Source organism: Amblyomma americanum, chromosome 1 (genome assembly GCF_052857255.1).
Source record: "Amblyomma americanum isolate KBUSLIRL-KWMA chromosome 1, ASM5285725v1, whole genome shotgun sequence".
NCBI lineage: Eukaryota > Metazoa > Arthropoda > Arachnida > Ixodida > Ixodidae > Amblyomma > Amblyomma americanum.
This window is the reverse complement of record NC_135497.1, coordinates 366,456,578-366,474,140: the sequence shown is the minus strand read 5'-3', so window position 1 is coordinate 366,474,140 and position 17,563 is coordinate 366,456,578. Positions and strand designations below refer to the sequence as shown.

Sequence of the window (17,563 nt, the reverse complement as noted above, 5' to 3'; positions counted from 1 at the left end):
TTCCTTTCTGCTTCTAGTTGCTGGTGTACTTTTGAGACCTTGAAGCGATAGTACGCTACCTGTGAACGAAGCCTCGCTGTCATTAAAAGGTATTGGCTTGCTCGCTGCACATCGTTGTTTGTTGTTTGCGTGCATATAGTAGCCATCTGCTTGGTTTCCCCTTCCGGCGACTCTAACAATGCATTCTCGCAATCTTCCGGCTTTGCCTTTCGTTTTGCTGGCTTCCTGGAAGGAGCAGTGTCTCTGACGTTTAGGGTCCTGCGTGCTTTCTTCGCACTGGGTGCTAGGTAAGAAGGGTACCCGTCAAATACGGTTGGAACCACACCGGGAACCAGTTTTCTTATTTTAGAATCACGTAGTCACTCGTCAAGAAATGCTTGCTGCATACTGTAGTAGAGGGTGATTTGTCATTAATGACGAGATTTTCCCGAGAAATTTATTTTTGGCATTTGGTGCACAGTTCCTGGTCAACTGGAAACTGGTGAAACGACACACCGGGAGTCTTTCCGGACCGCGACTGACAAAACGGCACACAACAGAACACCATAGCCACACTATGTATGAGCGAAGCTTCACTTCACAAGCTCGTGAGACGAGTATCCATGAAAAGTCTGACGCAGAAACTTACTGGGGAAGGTGTTCTTATCAGCATGGCAAGCGAAGCATGAGGCAGGCGTATTGATGGCACCACGTGCAAGCCTTCCGTTCACACGTTTAAGCGCAGCGACAAACCCAGCACGTGAAGAAATGGGCCCGCGCGCACGGCGACTTGCTGCTCAAGACCGGCTCTGGCGCCCCCGCAGCTAGGGTCGGCTCGCTGCGCCCTCTCGCTGAGATCAGCGGTGGGACAGCGCAGAAAAAAATTGCATTGTCCCCTTGTCGCCTGCTCAGGCCGTAAGGAGAGAGCAAAAGCGCGCGTCAAGACCGGCCCTGGATAGAAGTAGCTAGAGGAAGGGACGATGAGGTTTTTGTCCAGATTTTACGAAGGATGTGTGAGGTCACATACAGCGAGCCTACTTTCACCTCCAGTAAAATCCGGCTGCCGTGACCTCCCCACCTTTTTTTTCCGAGTACGGTGTTGGTCTATATGCATGATTCGAACACTATCTCTTCTCTTGCTGTTTCCCTATTAAAACCTACCTTCTATTTTTCCTACCCCTGCTCAAACTTCCTGCGTCGGCCCAGCGCAACGATTAGCTGCCACTAATACGCCATGTCACAGGCTTCCTCAGCGCTTAATATTACGAATAAATCAGGTTATTTTCTCTCGCTCAGTAACGCCTCTAAACACTCTGAAGGCTTCTCTCAATAGTTCTCACATAAACTGCGTGGCTGCTTCAGTTCCATAAAACTGGAAACATATGGTGTACGTTGCCGAGCACTTCAATTCTTTAAAAGTTACCTATAGTCACGGCAGCAGCAAGTTGTCTTTAAGCAGTTCAAGTCCACATACCGATATATTACATGTGCTGTACCACAAGGCTCAGTACTGGGACCTCTTTTATTTTCACTCTATATTACTGACCTCCAGAATGCACTACAGTGCTCAAAAATTTTGATGTATGCAGATGCACTGCACTTCTATTCACGAAAAACTGGCTTCAGGCAATGAAAAATGCTATAAAAAATTAAGCCTTATGCATTTCGACTTGGTTTCATAAACATCATCTAGCTTTAGGCACTGAAAAAAAACAAATATGTTTTTTTTTTGTTTAAAGCAAAGGGTTGTTGATTCCACAGTTTTTTTCTGTATGTGTTCAAAACGGTGTTTTTGAAAGTGTGTTCTCCTTCAAATATTTTGGGGTTATACTTGATTGTCAATTATCTTGAAAGGAGCAGGTACACAGTGCGTGTCAAAAGGTACCATACGGTTGTCTTACTTTGGCAAAAGCCCGGCGGCACTTTCCACGCACTATCCTTAGATCACTGTACTTTTCATTATGTCACAGTCATCTGAGTTACTGCAGTGAGTCATGGGGAACAACATACAAAAATTATTTATCTTTACTGTTGAGAGTACAAAAACGCGCTCTGAAAACCATGGAATTACCTCCTTCGGATAGTTCTTGCAACAACATTTTCGATGCGCTGCAAATCATGCAGTTTACAACCTTACCCGACTACAAACGATCTTTTATTGTTAACAATATTATTAATACCGACTACACCCTAGCTACACGGAGAAAGACGAACAGAATTTACAGGAGCGAAAATTTGGAATTCGTTGCCAATTGAAATAAAAAAAAGCTGAAAATTTAAACTCACATGCCAGCATCATTTTCTCGGAATCGCAGCAAGGCTACAACGTTAGTTTTCTTCAGTGTGTAGGTAACGGCTGACCCACATGTTATTATTTGTATCTGACCGCTTTCTAGCCTCATCAGCTATCGGTCCAAATATTTGTGCACAAATTTCCGTGTGGTCATCGAATAAAACCTCTTCAGTTTTTAATGCTAAAAGGTTATTATCGCCTTTGAGTACACTAAGCTCTGGACTGTGCATCATGTGTTTTGCGATGATTTCGTAGCTTCCTAGGGGCCCATTTATTGTTTCTTTGAATATCTGCCATCTCTCGAGTGCTTATAATTTTATATTTGCGGGAACAGTGCTTTAGATAATATATTATAACTTTTTTTAATATCTCCAAAAGCTGCTTGGTGGCTACATAAAGCGTTATTTACTTCTAGGTGTCGCCAATTTAGAGGGTTATTTTAGCCCTTCAACGGGTTCTAGCCAGTGTAGAAGCGATGTACCCATGTATATTCTCTCAAACGTTTTTATATTTCTGTGATTTAGTTGACGCTTTCGATGCCTCCATTTTTAGTGCCGGTACAATAGCTATCGAAATAGTGTCACTTCTATACTGCATTTCGTGCTTTGCCCATGCCTTCTGAATTAATTTCTCCTCTGGAACTTAAATGTTTCAAATTGCGTCTTAAAGGGACGTCCCCTAATATGCATCCCTGTCTCGCGCCTTTTCGTGCCGTTCAACCTTTTGCATATTATCCGACAATAACCAGTAGGTTATTCTAGAGTAGGATGTGCCATACTCGTATGAATTAAGTGCTTGATATTTTATTTTGCTCTTTAATATGATTAAGTTGCGGCGCACGTTTGTAATCAGCACCCTTTATCTTGTAATGTATATACCATCACCAAATTGTGCATGTCCCTTGAGCATACTGAACTGTCAAACGGCGGAACGGGTGAGTGATAGTATGAACCGAAAGAAAGCACGAACAATGTTTTTCTTTGAGGGGGGGGGGGGGGGGGGGGGGATAAACTTAATAGCATTTAAAGAACGGCAGATAACTGTAGGAGCCGCCTTCTTCACGTCAGTGATTCTTCCCTCCCCGCTCGAAGTTGCATCGGCCGCTTTCCCGCGCCGCTGCTCCTCTGCGGGGACGCTTTCCTTATTTCCCCTTTGTGGTGTTTCTCCGTTCTCGATGTTTGTCTTTTGTTTCATTTTTGCTCCCTTTCCTTCCAAGTTTTTCTTCCGAGAGCCCCCCGCTTTAGGGAGAGGGGCGTCTTGATTTGGAGCGCTGGCGGAGCGAGCTAGGTACTTTTCTGCAGGGCGTTTTCGTACAAGGGGTAGATCTGTAACTAGGAACGAAACCGACACACGCACGCACGCACGCACGCACGCACGGACACACACACACACACACACACACACACACACACACACACACACACACACACACACACACACACACACACACACACACACACACACACACACACACACACACACACACACACACACACACACACAAGCGCACGCACACACACGCACAAGCACACGCACACACACGCACGCACAAACACACGCGTACACACACACACACGCACACGCACGCACACACGCACGTAAACACATATGTACATACACGCACACACGCGTACACACATCTATGCACCCCAGCCCGCTTTTCTAATTCCATTTTTAATCCCATTTCTTGTCGCCATTGCCCCACCTCCCCCGTTATGGTCTAATCGTCTTAAGTTTGCCTGTTCCACCTCTTACTACTATTTCTAAGAATGAAATAAAAATGTCTTTTAAGGAAAAGAAATTGCGCAGTAACTGTCTCACACATATCGGTGGACACCCGAACCGCGTTGTAAGTAAAGGGAGGAAAGTGGGAGTGAAAGCAAAAAGAGAGAAAAAAGTGCCGTAGTGGATGTTGCTGTAAGATTTATTTCCTAGTGTTACTATATTCCTTGCCATTATACTAGCTTTATAAGTCCAATATATGCTCATATACACTATATTACGGTCCTTATGCCTTATTTTTCTGTTTCTTCTTTTTTCTTTTGCACCTAATTCTTTTCCTGTATTTGCCCCAATGCTTCTGCGTACAGCCACCGGCCCCCTTGCATACTCAGAACAGGAAGCATGCATTTCTATGGCTGCCAGGAGCCAAGTAGTCCCACTTTCTGGGCGCTTTGGTCCCTCCAAAATATGTATAAAAAACGTGCTTTCCAACCTGCCGCTCTTTTTCAATTGCTGTTGCCACATCTCGGGTCAAACGAATGCCGCATCGGGGGAGCCGATCAGTGTGTCCTGCTGCTCGCAATTTTCTGTGTACACCCACTACCACGAACTTCCTTTCGTACCTCAGCTTGCTGACATCACCACTTGCAGCTGGCAGTGCTTTCTGAATGCGGAAAAGGCAGGACATCCCTTTACATCGGAAGGTCCGCTTCTGTTCCCTTAACCTTCACGTACTTTTCTCCCGCCTACTTTTCTATCATGTCTTCGTAACCAGGTTCGCCTAACTACTGCTGCGAAACTTACAGAGGACTGGCTTCGTCCTCCTCTCCAACCAAATTGGGAGACCATTTCGCCTAGTCATCCTTGGTGCATCCTCTGCTTTGACCAAAGATAGCGACACTAGCTGGTCAGGTTTTCTTCGATTTTATTTGGTCGTGATCTCTGAAAGGCCTTTAGTCCTTTTTACCCCCAACCTATCAGTCCACAGGTAAAATGCGTTCATCAAGCGTTGCCCGGTGCCCTATCATTGCTGACAGCTTTCCTGCAGCCTCGCATTACCGACATATGTATTCGAGCTACATGCAGCTTTGCACTACACTCGCCATATTTCCGACTAGCCAACTTCATCCTCCTCTGTACGATACGCCTATTTATGCCTGACAATCTCAATAAAAGGCCGGCGCACAATAAAAACAAATGCGGCAGCAAAACCTCCCTCCTCTGTTTTCTCTTTATTCTTAATGTATACAACCCACCCAGAAACAAAGGAAAGCGAGTCCCAGACTTTTTGATAAACACAATAAAGCTGGCTGCTAAAGCTCAACTAATAATTGTGGGAGACAAACTCTCAACACCCACCATGGGGATATACCAAAGCAACTCCGAAAGGGAACCTGCTCTGGCAAACGATCCAATCACTAGGGCTCACAACGCTAAACAACCGGAGCGACCACACACGCATGGGTAACAGTGTATGTGTAGACACATCGCCAGACTTATCCCTCTCTACAAGCGTCAAGGACAAAAAATGGTTCAACACCGGGCAAAATATTTGTGTTGATCACTTCATCCTTAGCATCACCTTCCCCACGAGAAAGCTCAAAAACAAAGCTAAAGAAATACGAACCACGGATTGGACCAAATTCAAGGAACTTCGCAACAAAACAGCTCCAAAGGAGATCTCTAAACTTAGCGACTGGATTATCTCCCTGAATGAGTATGCCAGCTCCACTAGCACTGTGGTGCCAGTCGAAAAAGCGAAGCAGATTGCAGACTGAAAACTCTTACACCTGTGGCAGGCACAAAAAGGCCTCCACAAACGCTGGAAGCCGCAAAAACACAACAAGGGACTCCGCAAAAAGATTGCTGAGATCGTGAGGCGAATCGAGGAATATACACTTACACTCCAAACACAACAATGGAACCAAATATTTGAAAGCATCAACAAACCACTCGGAGATCAGAAGACATGGCATCTCCTGAGACACCTGCTTGACCCAGAACAAACAGATTCCTTGCAACAAAGTCAACTGTACAGACTCGTACATAGTTATGAACGAAAAACTGAAGACCAATTCAAAGAGCTAGCATAACGCTATGTAAATACGGATGAGGGTACCATACAACCAGACTACCACAGGACTCCTAATCCAAATTTAGACACAGGCATCACAGACGCAGAGGTCTTGAACGCAATTGGAAAACGGCGGACATCTGCGGCAGGACCAGAAAAAGTAACAAATAAGGCTCTCAGGAACTTAGACACAACGTCGATCGCGATGGTTACAGACCTTGTGAATAAATGCTGGCATGGAGGCAACATACACCAAGAGTGGAAACACGCGAAAATCATTTTTATTCCTAAAGCGGGTAAGAAACTCAGCACTGAGAATCTACGCCCAATTTCATTAACATCACGCCTAGGCAAACTAATGGAGCATGTCTTCCTCAACAGGCTCTAAAACTATGCGGAGGACATGAACCTCCTACCTAAAACAATGTTACGGTTCAGGGCCCAACTATCTACCCAAGACATACTCTTGAAGCTTAACGAGAACATAAATGAACCTGATGAGGGGACAGGAAAGAAAGCAATATTTGGTTTAGACGTTATTAAAGCTTTCGACAACGTGAACCACAAAGCCATTTTGAAAATGTTGTTAGAAATCAACCCCGGAGAAACGACGTGCCACTACATCCGATCCTTCCTCACTAACAGAACAGCGGTGATAACGGTCGGAACAGTAGAGTCTGCCCCAATCACAGTAGGAAGCAAAGGAACACCACAGGGTTCCATCCTGTCCCATTTCCTTTTTAACCTCTCCCTCATCAAAATTCCCCCAAGATTGGCACAAATACCAGACCTGCATAACACGTTCTATGCAGATGACATCACGCTTTCGGTAACCAAAGGATGCGAATGCTACGTAGAATACACACTCCAAGAAGCAGTGGACATCACTGAGGCATGCGCATCGAAATCCGGCCTTAACTAGTTAAGAGCAAAAATCTGAACTATTCGTGATGCGCCACAAAGAGTTAGGAGAACTGCAACCCCCCCCCCCCCCCTTTCCGCAAATAAGCGCCTATGTCAATGGACGACCGTCAAAGCGGTACAAACCATGAGAATACTGGGGCTATATTTACAAACAAATGGAAAGAATAATGACACATTCACTAAGCTAAAAACGCACGATAGGAGCCACGGCGCGATTAATCCGCCGCATAGCTAATCGAATACAAGAGGTGACAGAGATTTATGCGGAATAGTGCAGGACATTGCGCTAAGCTGGATACTCTATGCCACCCGTTATCTCAAATTTAAGAAAGCAGAAAAGGACAAATTAAATAGCATGATACGGCATGCCAAGGATTCTGCCTTAGGACTCCCACTAAATGCCTCAACCGAAAGACTTGTGAAGTTAGGAATACACAACACCTACAATGAACTGAAAGAAGACCATTTATTGGCTCAAACAGCGAGATAGGCCAATTCCAGAACTGGCAGGAGTATTCTTACCAGGCTCGCAATTGAGTTTCAACCTATAATCACTGCGCTAATGTACACTTGCCCCGCGCCTATAGGACGGCCCTACTAATCAAACCACTTCCCAAAAACATGCACCCCATGCAACATGAGGGTGGAAGACAAGCACGAGCCAAAGCCTTACATAATAAATACGGACAGTGCGCTGGAACAGTTTATGTAGATGCGGCAGAATACAAACATACGAACGCCTTTGCAATCGTGGCTGTGAACGAGAATGGTGGCCACATCGTGTCGGCAACAATCAAAACGAATTCCTCTGAAACGGTAGGGGAGGCTGCTATAGCCCTCGGCCTAGAGCATACCCAAGGGAGCATCATTCGCAGCGACTCCAAAATAGCTATCAATAAATTCCCAAACGGGCGAATTACAAACACCTCCCTTAGAATCCTTAACGCCACCAAATTCGCACCAAATTATTCTGAACTGATATAGGTCCCAGCTGATTCGGGGAATCCGGGGAACGAGACAGGCCACAATAAATCCCGAGGTTTCGTCTACTAGGTAGTGGATGAGTCTGGCTCCCTGAATTTCAGGAAGGACTCCATGATCTCATATCATGATCTCGCCAATCATTTCAAACTAGCGAGGAGAACTTTCCCCCTCCGGACAAGAGCCTGACTAAAGAACAAGAGGTTACGTGGCGTCGTCTACAGTCCAGATCGATACGCACCCCATATCTCCTCGCGCATATTTATCCGGATCTGTACAACCCGAGCTGTAAACGCTGTGGCCAACGAGCCAACTATATGATCACATCCTGTGGGATTGTAAAACAGAGCCACCTCCGGGTGATCGAGTTGTCGCTCCTTCTCTCGAGCGGTGGGAGACCGTGTTGGCTAGCTCTGACTCCAGAACGCGAGTTCTACCGATGGAGCGGGCTGACAAAGTCGTCGAGGGCTATGTACTCTCGACCACTTAACGCGACTTATTACCTAATTCTTTCCGGCGAATAAAATGTTTTACAATCAATAAATCAATCAACCAATCCTCCTCCGAACCCGTAGAGCTCTTACTGAGTAAACATAATTGGAAAGACAATGTTAAGACTTTATTTTAAAGCATTCAAACGTCCAGCGAACGGGAAAATATAAAAGGCACTACAAGCATACATATACCTTATCGCTTCGCAGCTCTTCGCCCTCCACGAACCACGAGGAAAAATTTCAATCAGACACCACCCGTGGCTCACATGTTCCAGGATTACAGAGCCAGTAGCATGCCTCCTAAAAGAAAAAAGTTGAACATTTAGCGGCTGTAGCTAAGGTAGTGTAAAACTCCACAAAAGGCGCGATAAAGTATAATCTGATATGCACCACAAGGAAACTCATTCCATGCGGGAAGACACAGTGAGCAAAAGGAAAGGCTGTTGACTAACTAGTGCGAATAAATTCTGCCGGGTTTAAATGACAGCTATTTTTTTTCAGCTTTCCAAGTGTATAGCGCCACTACATAACGCCCCTAAGAGCTTGCAAAACTGTCATACCCTTAACTGGCATCGACTCTGTCTCTTGTGTACATCGTGAATACTTGGCGTTCTTTTTTATGGCGACAGGCAGATGTAGAAAACTCAGTTGCTGCAGAAACGTCTGCGGCCGTCGTCCGAGGACGTTGAGGAGGAAAAAAACTTTATTCGCGGCCAGTACTCAAGCACAGAGAAAAAGAGCACTTGTTGCGTTAAAGCCCACCTGCCATCCGACGACTCTGGCTTAAATGAACCACTCTGTAGGATGAAAGCGTTAATACAGCGGAAATAGTGGGATGTCAATGCAGCTTTACATGAGCAACGCCACTCACGGGCACATTCGTTGGCACAAACACAGCCTGGTACTAACAATAAAGCGGCAGCAACAACATCAAAAATAAAATTACAGCGCGTCCGCGCACGACAAAATAAATGCTGTTGAAATTCGCTGCTCCAGTGCAAGAAAATCCGTACGCAGGATCCCTCAGGCAGAGCGTGTTTCTTCACTTGAAGGGGAACTCAAGTTAAAGAGTAAACCTGGCGAGGCATCGCGGCAGCACCACGAGAAGCAGACAGAGGAACAACGAGCTGCCGCATGACCAACGAAGCACGCAGCTTGCCATCGCATGAGCGAAGATTGTCACATTAGTCTACCACTCCGTGTTGTGTCCGACACGCACACACATATACATACATACACACAGCCAACCCATGTTAACAAACTCGAGGTCAATACGCGTTAGCCTGGTTGTGGTAAGTCATTAGGTAGTAGATTCTTTAGTATTTCTTTTGGCATGCAGACAAAAAAATTCAACGATGATTAGGTGCTTCCTAATGCGACATTTGAGCAGAGCTTCCTTTTGCGATATGCTGACGCAGAAAGCTTGGACGACGCTTGTGCTATCCTTAAGAGCAAATTGCGAAGCATTTCAGCTTTATCGCACAAGGTCTCTCAACTATCGCACTGAATGGACGTTCCTCAGTGGTGTGGAAGGGCCCCGTGAAACCCCTGCCTGGTTACGGCGTCCCCTCCCATGTTTTCTACTCCCTGCGAGCTTGTCTTATTGCTTCGAGGAGGGACTCTAAAGCCACAAGGACGCGTCTTCTTTCGGAGTGGGCCACGAGGCGCGTGGCCCGGACATCCAGAGTAGCACGTACCCGTCCCCATAGTAAACGGCGTGGACTCCCTAAATGGCCCCCTAGACGCCAGTGTATGCGCTGATTGACGGTTAGACTGCCCATTCAAGGCTGACCCCTGTTGCGACTAGCAGTTTTTTTGGTGGATTTTACGCTGATCCGATGATAATCAGCCACGCATCAGTGCGACAATCAAGGGGCCCACAATACTTACGCAAGGAATCACATCACTTGGGAAAGGCAGTGAGTCGTGTTTCACAAATATTCCAATGCGTGCCACCAGAAACTGAAGAGTTGAGGGAGTGTTTGCCTGCTACCGCATCCACCGAAGTAAATTATGCAGTGGTGGATGCTGTGCACGTTTTAAGCACGACGGCAATATGTAAACGCGTGTAAGTCATTACTCGACAGCCGGCGCAAATTTAGCGTGACCCCTCTCGTCTACCCTTGTCGTACTCTCCTTCTCCTCTTTAAGCTTGCGCCGTTCACACATCCACCACTACCCCTCCTTCGTTATCGCCCTACTCATCCGCCACGTTGGCTCACTGGTTAGGGCGCTCTACTATTGTGCTAAATTACCCAGGTTTGAAGGCTGCCGCGGCAAAAGGCAAAAGGCCCCCGTGTGCTGTGCAATGTCATTGCACGTTAAAGATCCCCAGGTGGCCTAAATTATTCCAGAGCCCTCCGCTACAGCACCTCTATCTCTCTTCTTTCACTCGCACGTTCCTGCGTTCCCTCACGGCGCGGTTGCGGTGGTAATCTAGTAGCGAGACAGTTACTGCGCCTTTCTTTCCCTCAAAGCCAATTTTTGTCGCCATAATTTTATCCTTCGGCATGCTCTTCATTTGGTTATAGTTCTGCCGGACCCCCGTGCTCTTCGTTTTGCTGCACCTCTGCCGGTTACGCCGACAACGACGAGGATGCGCATACCAAGAACGGGCGCCTAAAAGCTGGATTTATCCACGTAATGCCAAATTACTGCCTTTCTCATTGTTAAACAATATGTTGCAAGACTACTTGATGAACTTCTGCTCAGATGTTCCAATTTCAACTGATGCCTCGGTGTGTAAAGAAAAGGCACGTATAGGCATTTACTCCCAGTCTCTTGACTGGTCGTTTTCTCTGTTTTCAAAATTGTACACGTATTTATCTGTCCGAGGTTTAAGCGGTGGTTCTTGCTCTCCGCAAGATACCCAACTCTTTATCCGCGGTAATATTATTTACAGACTCATTATCCTTATGCACTTCCCTGACTGCGTCTGCTGAATCGCAGCCCTTTCGAAGACTAAAATTTCAGTTCCCTCTACATATCCGATCAATTCGATTTGTTTGGGTTCCTGGGCGCAGGGGTCTTCTTTCAAATGAATCAGCTGATGCTTTACGAAGGCAGCTCTGAGTGGTCCGATTGTTGAGCCCCTTGCAACCTGTTTCATACGTACGCTTTTATGAAAGAATTTGGTGCATTAGCGCTTACTTCATCGGATGATTTTTAAGGCCTGCTGTTCCCTTGGAGGAGTAAAGCTTGAATATTTCGCAAACTTGAAGTTTCCTTCAAGCGACTACGTTGCCAGGTGCCGCAACTAAATTTTTACCTCTACAGGCCTGGTCTTGCGATCTCCCGATTGCGTTCTTATTGTGCTGAGCCGGAAACAATAGAGCACCTTCTTCTCTATTGTCTTCGCTACTTATCGCTCAGGAGGCGACTGTTAGAAGCTCCATTGCAGAATCTCAGTTAGCGTCTGTCTTCTGCGGTCTGTGGATATTCTATCTCTTGGCGCTTCTATGCTTGGCCATACCAATGGGAATTTTTGCTCTGTTGTTCAAAATTTTCTTCTAGAAACAAAAGCCGACCATCATAAGCTTTTGTACTGCCTATATCATCATAAGCTTTTGTATTTGGGTACTTCCTTTTTGCTATTCCTTCATGTTTTTTTCCCCATCCTTCCTTTTTGTTCTCACTTCCTTGCCTAAACTTAAGGTTGTTAGTCCCCCCTAACCACCCGCAACCACCTTTGTCATAGATACCGAGTTCCCCAACTTTTTAGGCCATCCTATGTTTGCCGCATGCAATTTGCAATGAGCGTAGTCACCGCCTGCTTATGGGCAATCGCCCTTGAGGGTATGTGCTATTTTGTGAGGCAAGCGACAACAACAAAAATCTTGGAACCCAAGCTCTCTTTCACTATATCTGCGCAGTAACTTACGAGTAGGTTTTTCTTGAAAGCGACCCCAAACTAGCGCATATCTAGCACCAGCACAGCTTACGGGAGCATGCACGTTTGAACTTTAACTCGCACTCTCAGACGAAGCTGCGAGACCTCATCGTCATTATCTTTAACAAAGGCAACTAAAGAGGGCGTGTCCATTGCCTTTGAGGCAGAGCGCCGGTTACTAGCTGAACTACTCCTGCCGCGCCGAGTGACACGCGTTGCTGTATTTATTGTCAAAGTTCATAATACCAGGGGAAATAGACCTTACATTAGTAGTGCTATTGAATACTCACTTGAAAACCGAGGGAGCGGATAAAAGGCACGCAATAGCGAATGGGTGCGTATTAATTCCAGTCACCTAGATTTCTTCAGCTTGCCCCGAAGTATCAGTGATGGACTACATTTCGCACGTTGCGTTTTGCATTTTGTGCAATGTGCAATCCTTGGCCGGGTTGGAACCGAACTCTGCCCAGTAACAGAAAGTCGTAGCTACTGAGGCTGTGCTGCTGCAGATGGTTACAATGTAGTTAAGTATGCCCCCTCTCCTACTATATCTCCAACAGTCTGTGACAAGGGAGCAATTATTTATTCGAATTCATTAGCAGCCATATGTCTACATTTACTGCAAAGGCAAGATAACCGCCGGTCCTGAAGGGTAACGAAGTGGATTCTAAGAGAAGGCAAGCGCAGCAGGGGGCGGCAGAAAATTAAGTGGGTGGATGATATTAAGATTGCGGGAATACGGTGGCCGCAGCTGGCAAAGGACAGGGTTATTTGAAGACACATGGGAGAGGCCTTTTCCCTACAGTGGGCTTAGTCAGGCTGATGAGGGTGATGACAGCTACATAGGAAGCCTATACAGTTTTCACAGAAACTTCGTACTTTAAAACTTTGTCCCGGTCCGGAGTTCGAGCTCTGGAACACCATCTATCCGGGGCAGGCACTCGACCAACTAAGCTAACCGGGACTAATATACAGTAGGGCGAGACAGAATTGAAGAGAAGCGCGAAGCGAGAATGTTTTCTTGATGCATTTATGCCATCCATTGACTGCTTTCTCCTGCAGATTAAAATGTACACTTATATGCTGGTCACTGTGGGCGAGTACTGAACAGACGAGGGAAAAAACATAGTGACGAGCATGATGTAATCATGCACAGCCGTTCTGGAGCACAATGCACTCCTATAGTGGTTAAACCAGTCAAAATATTTGCATGCTTTGATGATCCTCTACTTTCTGAAGACGCCAGATCTTAGGTAAATCGTACGCACAGAGCGTTAGTTCAAGTTCTTCCCGCTGTCCGCACAGCATAATACGGTGGGTTGGAGGCGAAGAGTGCGAAGTCGTCGAATCCATCTCTCTGGCGAACTCTTCGTGCAATTCAACACAGCCACCGTTGCCCCGACGCAGCTAGCACCGCATGCTTAGCAGCTCTGGATGATTTCGCCAGCGAAGCGGCACAGAAATTCTTTCCAAGATATGATGTGTTGCGGTATCACTCCCAACCTGGCAGGGATTCCAGCTCACGTAGATAAACTGGCATCACCACCAGACACCGAGGGTATTGCGACTTCATTTACCATGCCTGAGTTGCTTGCAGCAATAGATGAGGCGAAATGAATGACATCGCCCTGTCCGGCTGCCATTCTATATGAGGTGTAGAAGAACATGAGTTGGGCTCTCTTCCCTCAACTTCTCGGCACCATTAACACAGTATGGCTAAATGCACTTATCCTGAGACCTGGAAATTATCCACTATGATCCCAATTCCAAAAGCGGGGAAGCCACCGACGGACGTTGGCAACTTCCGGCGTATTTTCCATCTATTTCTCTAACAAGAAAATGCTCAGCTAAATGCCTTTGATGAGCTTGTGCAGGAGCGCCGTGAGGCTCATAGCTTTAAGGCCACCGTTTTGCATTCACTGCGAGCACTACGGATCTTTGCTTCATCACACACCATACTGGCGCCGCCACCCTCAGCTCTTCCTCCATGAGACTTTGTGCAGCTAAGCGACAACAAACCTACCGATCCACGTCGACCAACCTCATCTTATGCGGCATCGTCCCTTCGTGAGCGAATCGCGGAACAAGATAGTCACCTACTCCGCTGCTCAATTATTCTATATGTTGATGCTAGTATCCAGGGCTCTGAAACAACCACTGCAGTTCACTGTCCCTGCAAGCCTGCACTTAACAAGACAGCCAGGTTTCGATTCGCGGAGCCCTCTCCTTTCTTCTGCGCGAGCTGGTTGCTATACAAGACGCGCTTCGCTCTGCAGTCGCATTAATCTTGCTTCCTACAACCCACATTATCATTTGCATTGACGCCCTTCAAGCAACACGTCTACTCCGACGCGTCAGCCGCGGCCCTGAAATCTGCCAGAATATACATCGCCTGGCGGCTCGCATTACGCAAGCCATTCGAACTGAGTGAGTCCCACGTGATCTGCTGAGTTCACAAAGCTCTGCAGATTCTGCAACCCTATTGGCGACCCTACCCACATCAGTGCCTCAGTTCCTCAGCATGGGTGATGCTACCCTCTTTCTCACAAGTTTGGAACACCTCCGGCGCCGCACACGTGGTCTCGTCCCTCCGAGTGCGATAGCCCTCCCACGTGGTCTTACCCGTGCAGAGGAGGTTGTGCTCCGGAGTATCCGGGTCGGGGTTGCCCTCACTCCTGCCGTAACTCGGACGTGGCCTCAATTTCGCCACTTATATCTCCACCTAGGGTGTCCAGTCTGCAACTTGAAAGATACTAATGCTGACACTCACCACTTGTTGTGGGTTTGCCCGGAGCTGAAGCCAACCAGAACTCGCCACCTGGCAGCAGCCGGTCTCCAGGCGGACAACCCGTCCTCATATATTGCTTGGACGCAGGGGCCACACCACCGCTCCCTCCTCGCCTTCATTAGATCGGCCCACCTTTTCTCTTTCATTTAACATTCACCCACTCTTTTCTATTTTTTCTCTTTTCTTCCCAACTACCCTTATGCCTAGAGGCAAGAAATGACGCTATCAAAAAAAAACATACCAAGCGCAACGGTTTCTTCAACCTACAGATCGCGGTCGTGACGGTGAGAGAACTGGTAATGCATTACGGCACAATGAAAGGAGTGATATGCCAATATTTACATTATTGCCAAGATGACCATTGTCTAACCACTGTTCTCATTTCACGCAGTGTTGGATGCGACGGCGAAATACCCTACTGGTCTACTGCAAGGCACTCAAGCAGACCTTGGCGCCTTCGACGAATGCCTGGAGACCATCGCTCTTGACGATTACGGCAACGAGTGGGTCCGCGGGCAGTACTGCAGCCTATACATCTTCCCACCCAACGACACATCACTCGTCGATGCGCTCCTGCCCGCTATGGGCATGTCCCATCCAAGGGTGCGCTATTTGTGTTAGTGGTTCGAGAAATTCCCAGCCAGCTTTATTTTTAGTACGACAGCACTTATAGTGGCCATTCCGTGCATTTAGTCGTTGTGTGTTTGTTTGTTTGCTTGCTTATTTGTTTGTTTGATTCCTGGTTTGTGGCAGGCTGCTTACCAGCCCACCAGGTTGTCGGCAGCGTCGCAGGTGCACATAAGTACATATATGTATATACACACGTATACTGCCCGACGCGTAAACTGCTCACTGTGGCAGATGGCAGTTCAATTAAGGATGTTTGTCGCGAGAGGCTGCTCGGGGAGAGCAACCTGGGCTCACAAGCCCCACCAACTGCGGCACCTGCAATCGCAGGACAGTGACGCATCGCTTAACCGCTACATCAATGTGCCTGGAGCGTTACGAGGACTCGCAGGGATCTATGAATATTGAAAAGAGAATAACCAGTTCTGCTTATATGGGTATTATTCCATTAATGCTATCCAAACAACTTCTTCTCGGGAACAATGGATTCGAACACCGGAACCGAAGGGAAACGAAAGTGCTAGCGCACCCAATCGCATTTAGCATAACTACGAAAATCGGCCGTCAATTCTTTTTTATGCTCAGACCTTCAAGGCCCTCTTCTAGGTAGGAACTACACTGCTGACTTGTTATGCCAACGATGCTGATGGAGAACCTTGGGTTACAGGAAAAGTCTATCCCCTTGAACATATCTTCGCGCCAGGATTCCCTCATGCGAGTTAATGTTTGATCAAGTGGTTCTTCAAGCTTAGGGTGAACACGTTGGAACTATTGGTAGCTGAGAGGATTGCAGTTTTCGTATATTTTACAGGCCCTGTACTGACGACAAACTAAACGGGAAAAACTATCACATGTATTTTTGTCTGGTCTAAATAGGAGCTTTAAGTGCATGGCTCTAACGCGAACATTCTAAGTGTGGAATGACCGCAAAATTAAGCAGCAGAGCTTGCGAAGTTATCTTTAGTTCAGAACAGAGCTCTTTAGACAGCGCACACCAACTGCACCATGAGGAATTTTGCCCGTTTGAAGGCACCCCTTTCGAGGAGGAAAATCTGAAGCGGTGGGAATCACCAAAAGCGGTAAGCCCTCAGCACGCTGTACAACGTTTTAAATGACTAAACTGCTTTGAAATTACGAAATAACGCAAGGTTAAATTTTCTTCAATTATTTCTTCAGTGCGGTGCGGTACAAAATATATTTCGACGCGCAATACGGACCCAAATGGCGTATAGTAAGTTTGATTCGTGTACTACACTACACGTACGACACATATGTGAAACAGTTTGCATGCAAGCATATATCTGTCATGATCCACACTTCAATAGACAGGGTCAGCGACTGCTAGAATGAGGTGTGGGAGCGTACTGGACTTCGATCACAGCTCAGGAGAGTGTCACACATTTGAGATCTCCACATTACTTCTCTCGCGCAATTAATGAAGGAAGCACGCACACTGCCCGCTTTGCCTGCGCTTGCTCGTTAGTTCGCAAGTATATGACTGCAAATGGCTCAGCATATCCTGATTCTTGTTCACTCCAGCCGTGAACGACCATGCACTTTTGTGATCCTGGGTAGGTGGTAGATAAAGTCTGATCTCCATAATGTTCCTCCTTTAACGTGTGCATTTGGTCGTTATGATTGGCCCCAAAATCCTCTGCGACTCAACATATACCTAAGAAAATAAGCCTGACTTCATTGGGTTCTTTTAGGTAATTATGCCGCTGCGATTAATTCCGCTTCCTCAGCCTTCGAGAAAGTGTACTTCAAGTTTTGAATGAAGCACGCTTGAAAG

At 46.7% G+C, this 17,563-nt stretch overlaps 1 protein-coding gene across 1 annotated transcript in view; it reads left to right on the top strand.

The window, feature by feature from the left end:
• LOC144101025 (uncharacterized) overlaps positions 1–15,777 on the top strand; it is a 31,253-nt gene extending 15,476 nt beyond the window's left edge. The window contains exon 2 of the mRNA XM_077634024.1: positions 15,536–15,777. Coding sequence (XP_077490150.1) covers positions 15,536–15,765 — 230 coding nt within the window. The 3' untranslated portion in view covers positions 15,766–15,777. The remainder of the gene's footprint in view (positions 1–15,535) is intronic.
• The last annotated feature ends 1,786 nt before the right edge of the window (positions 15,778–17,563 follow it).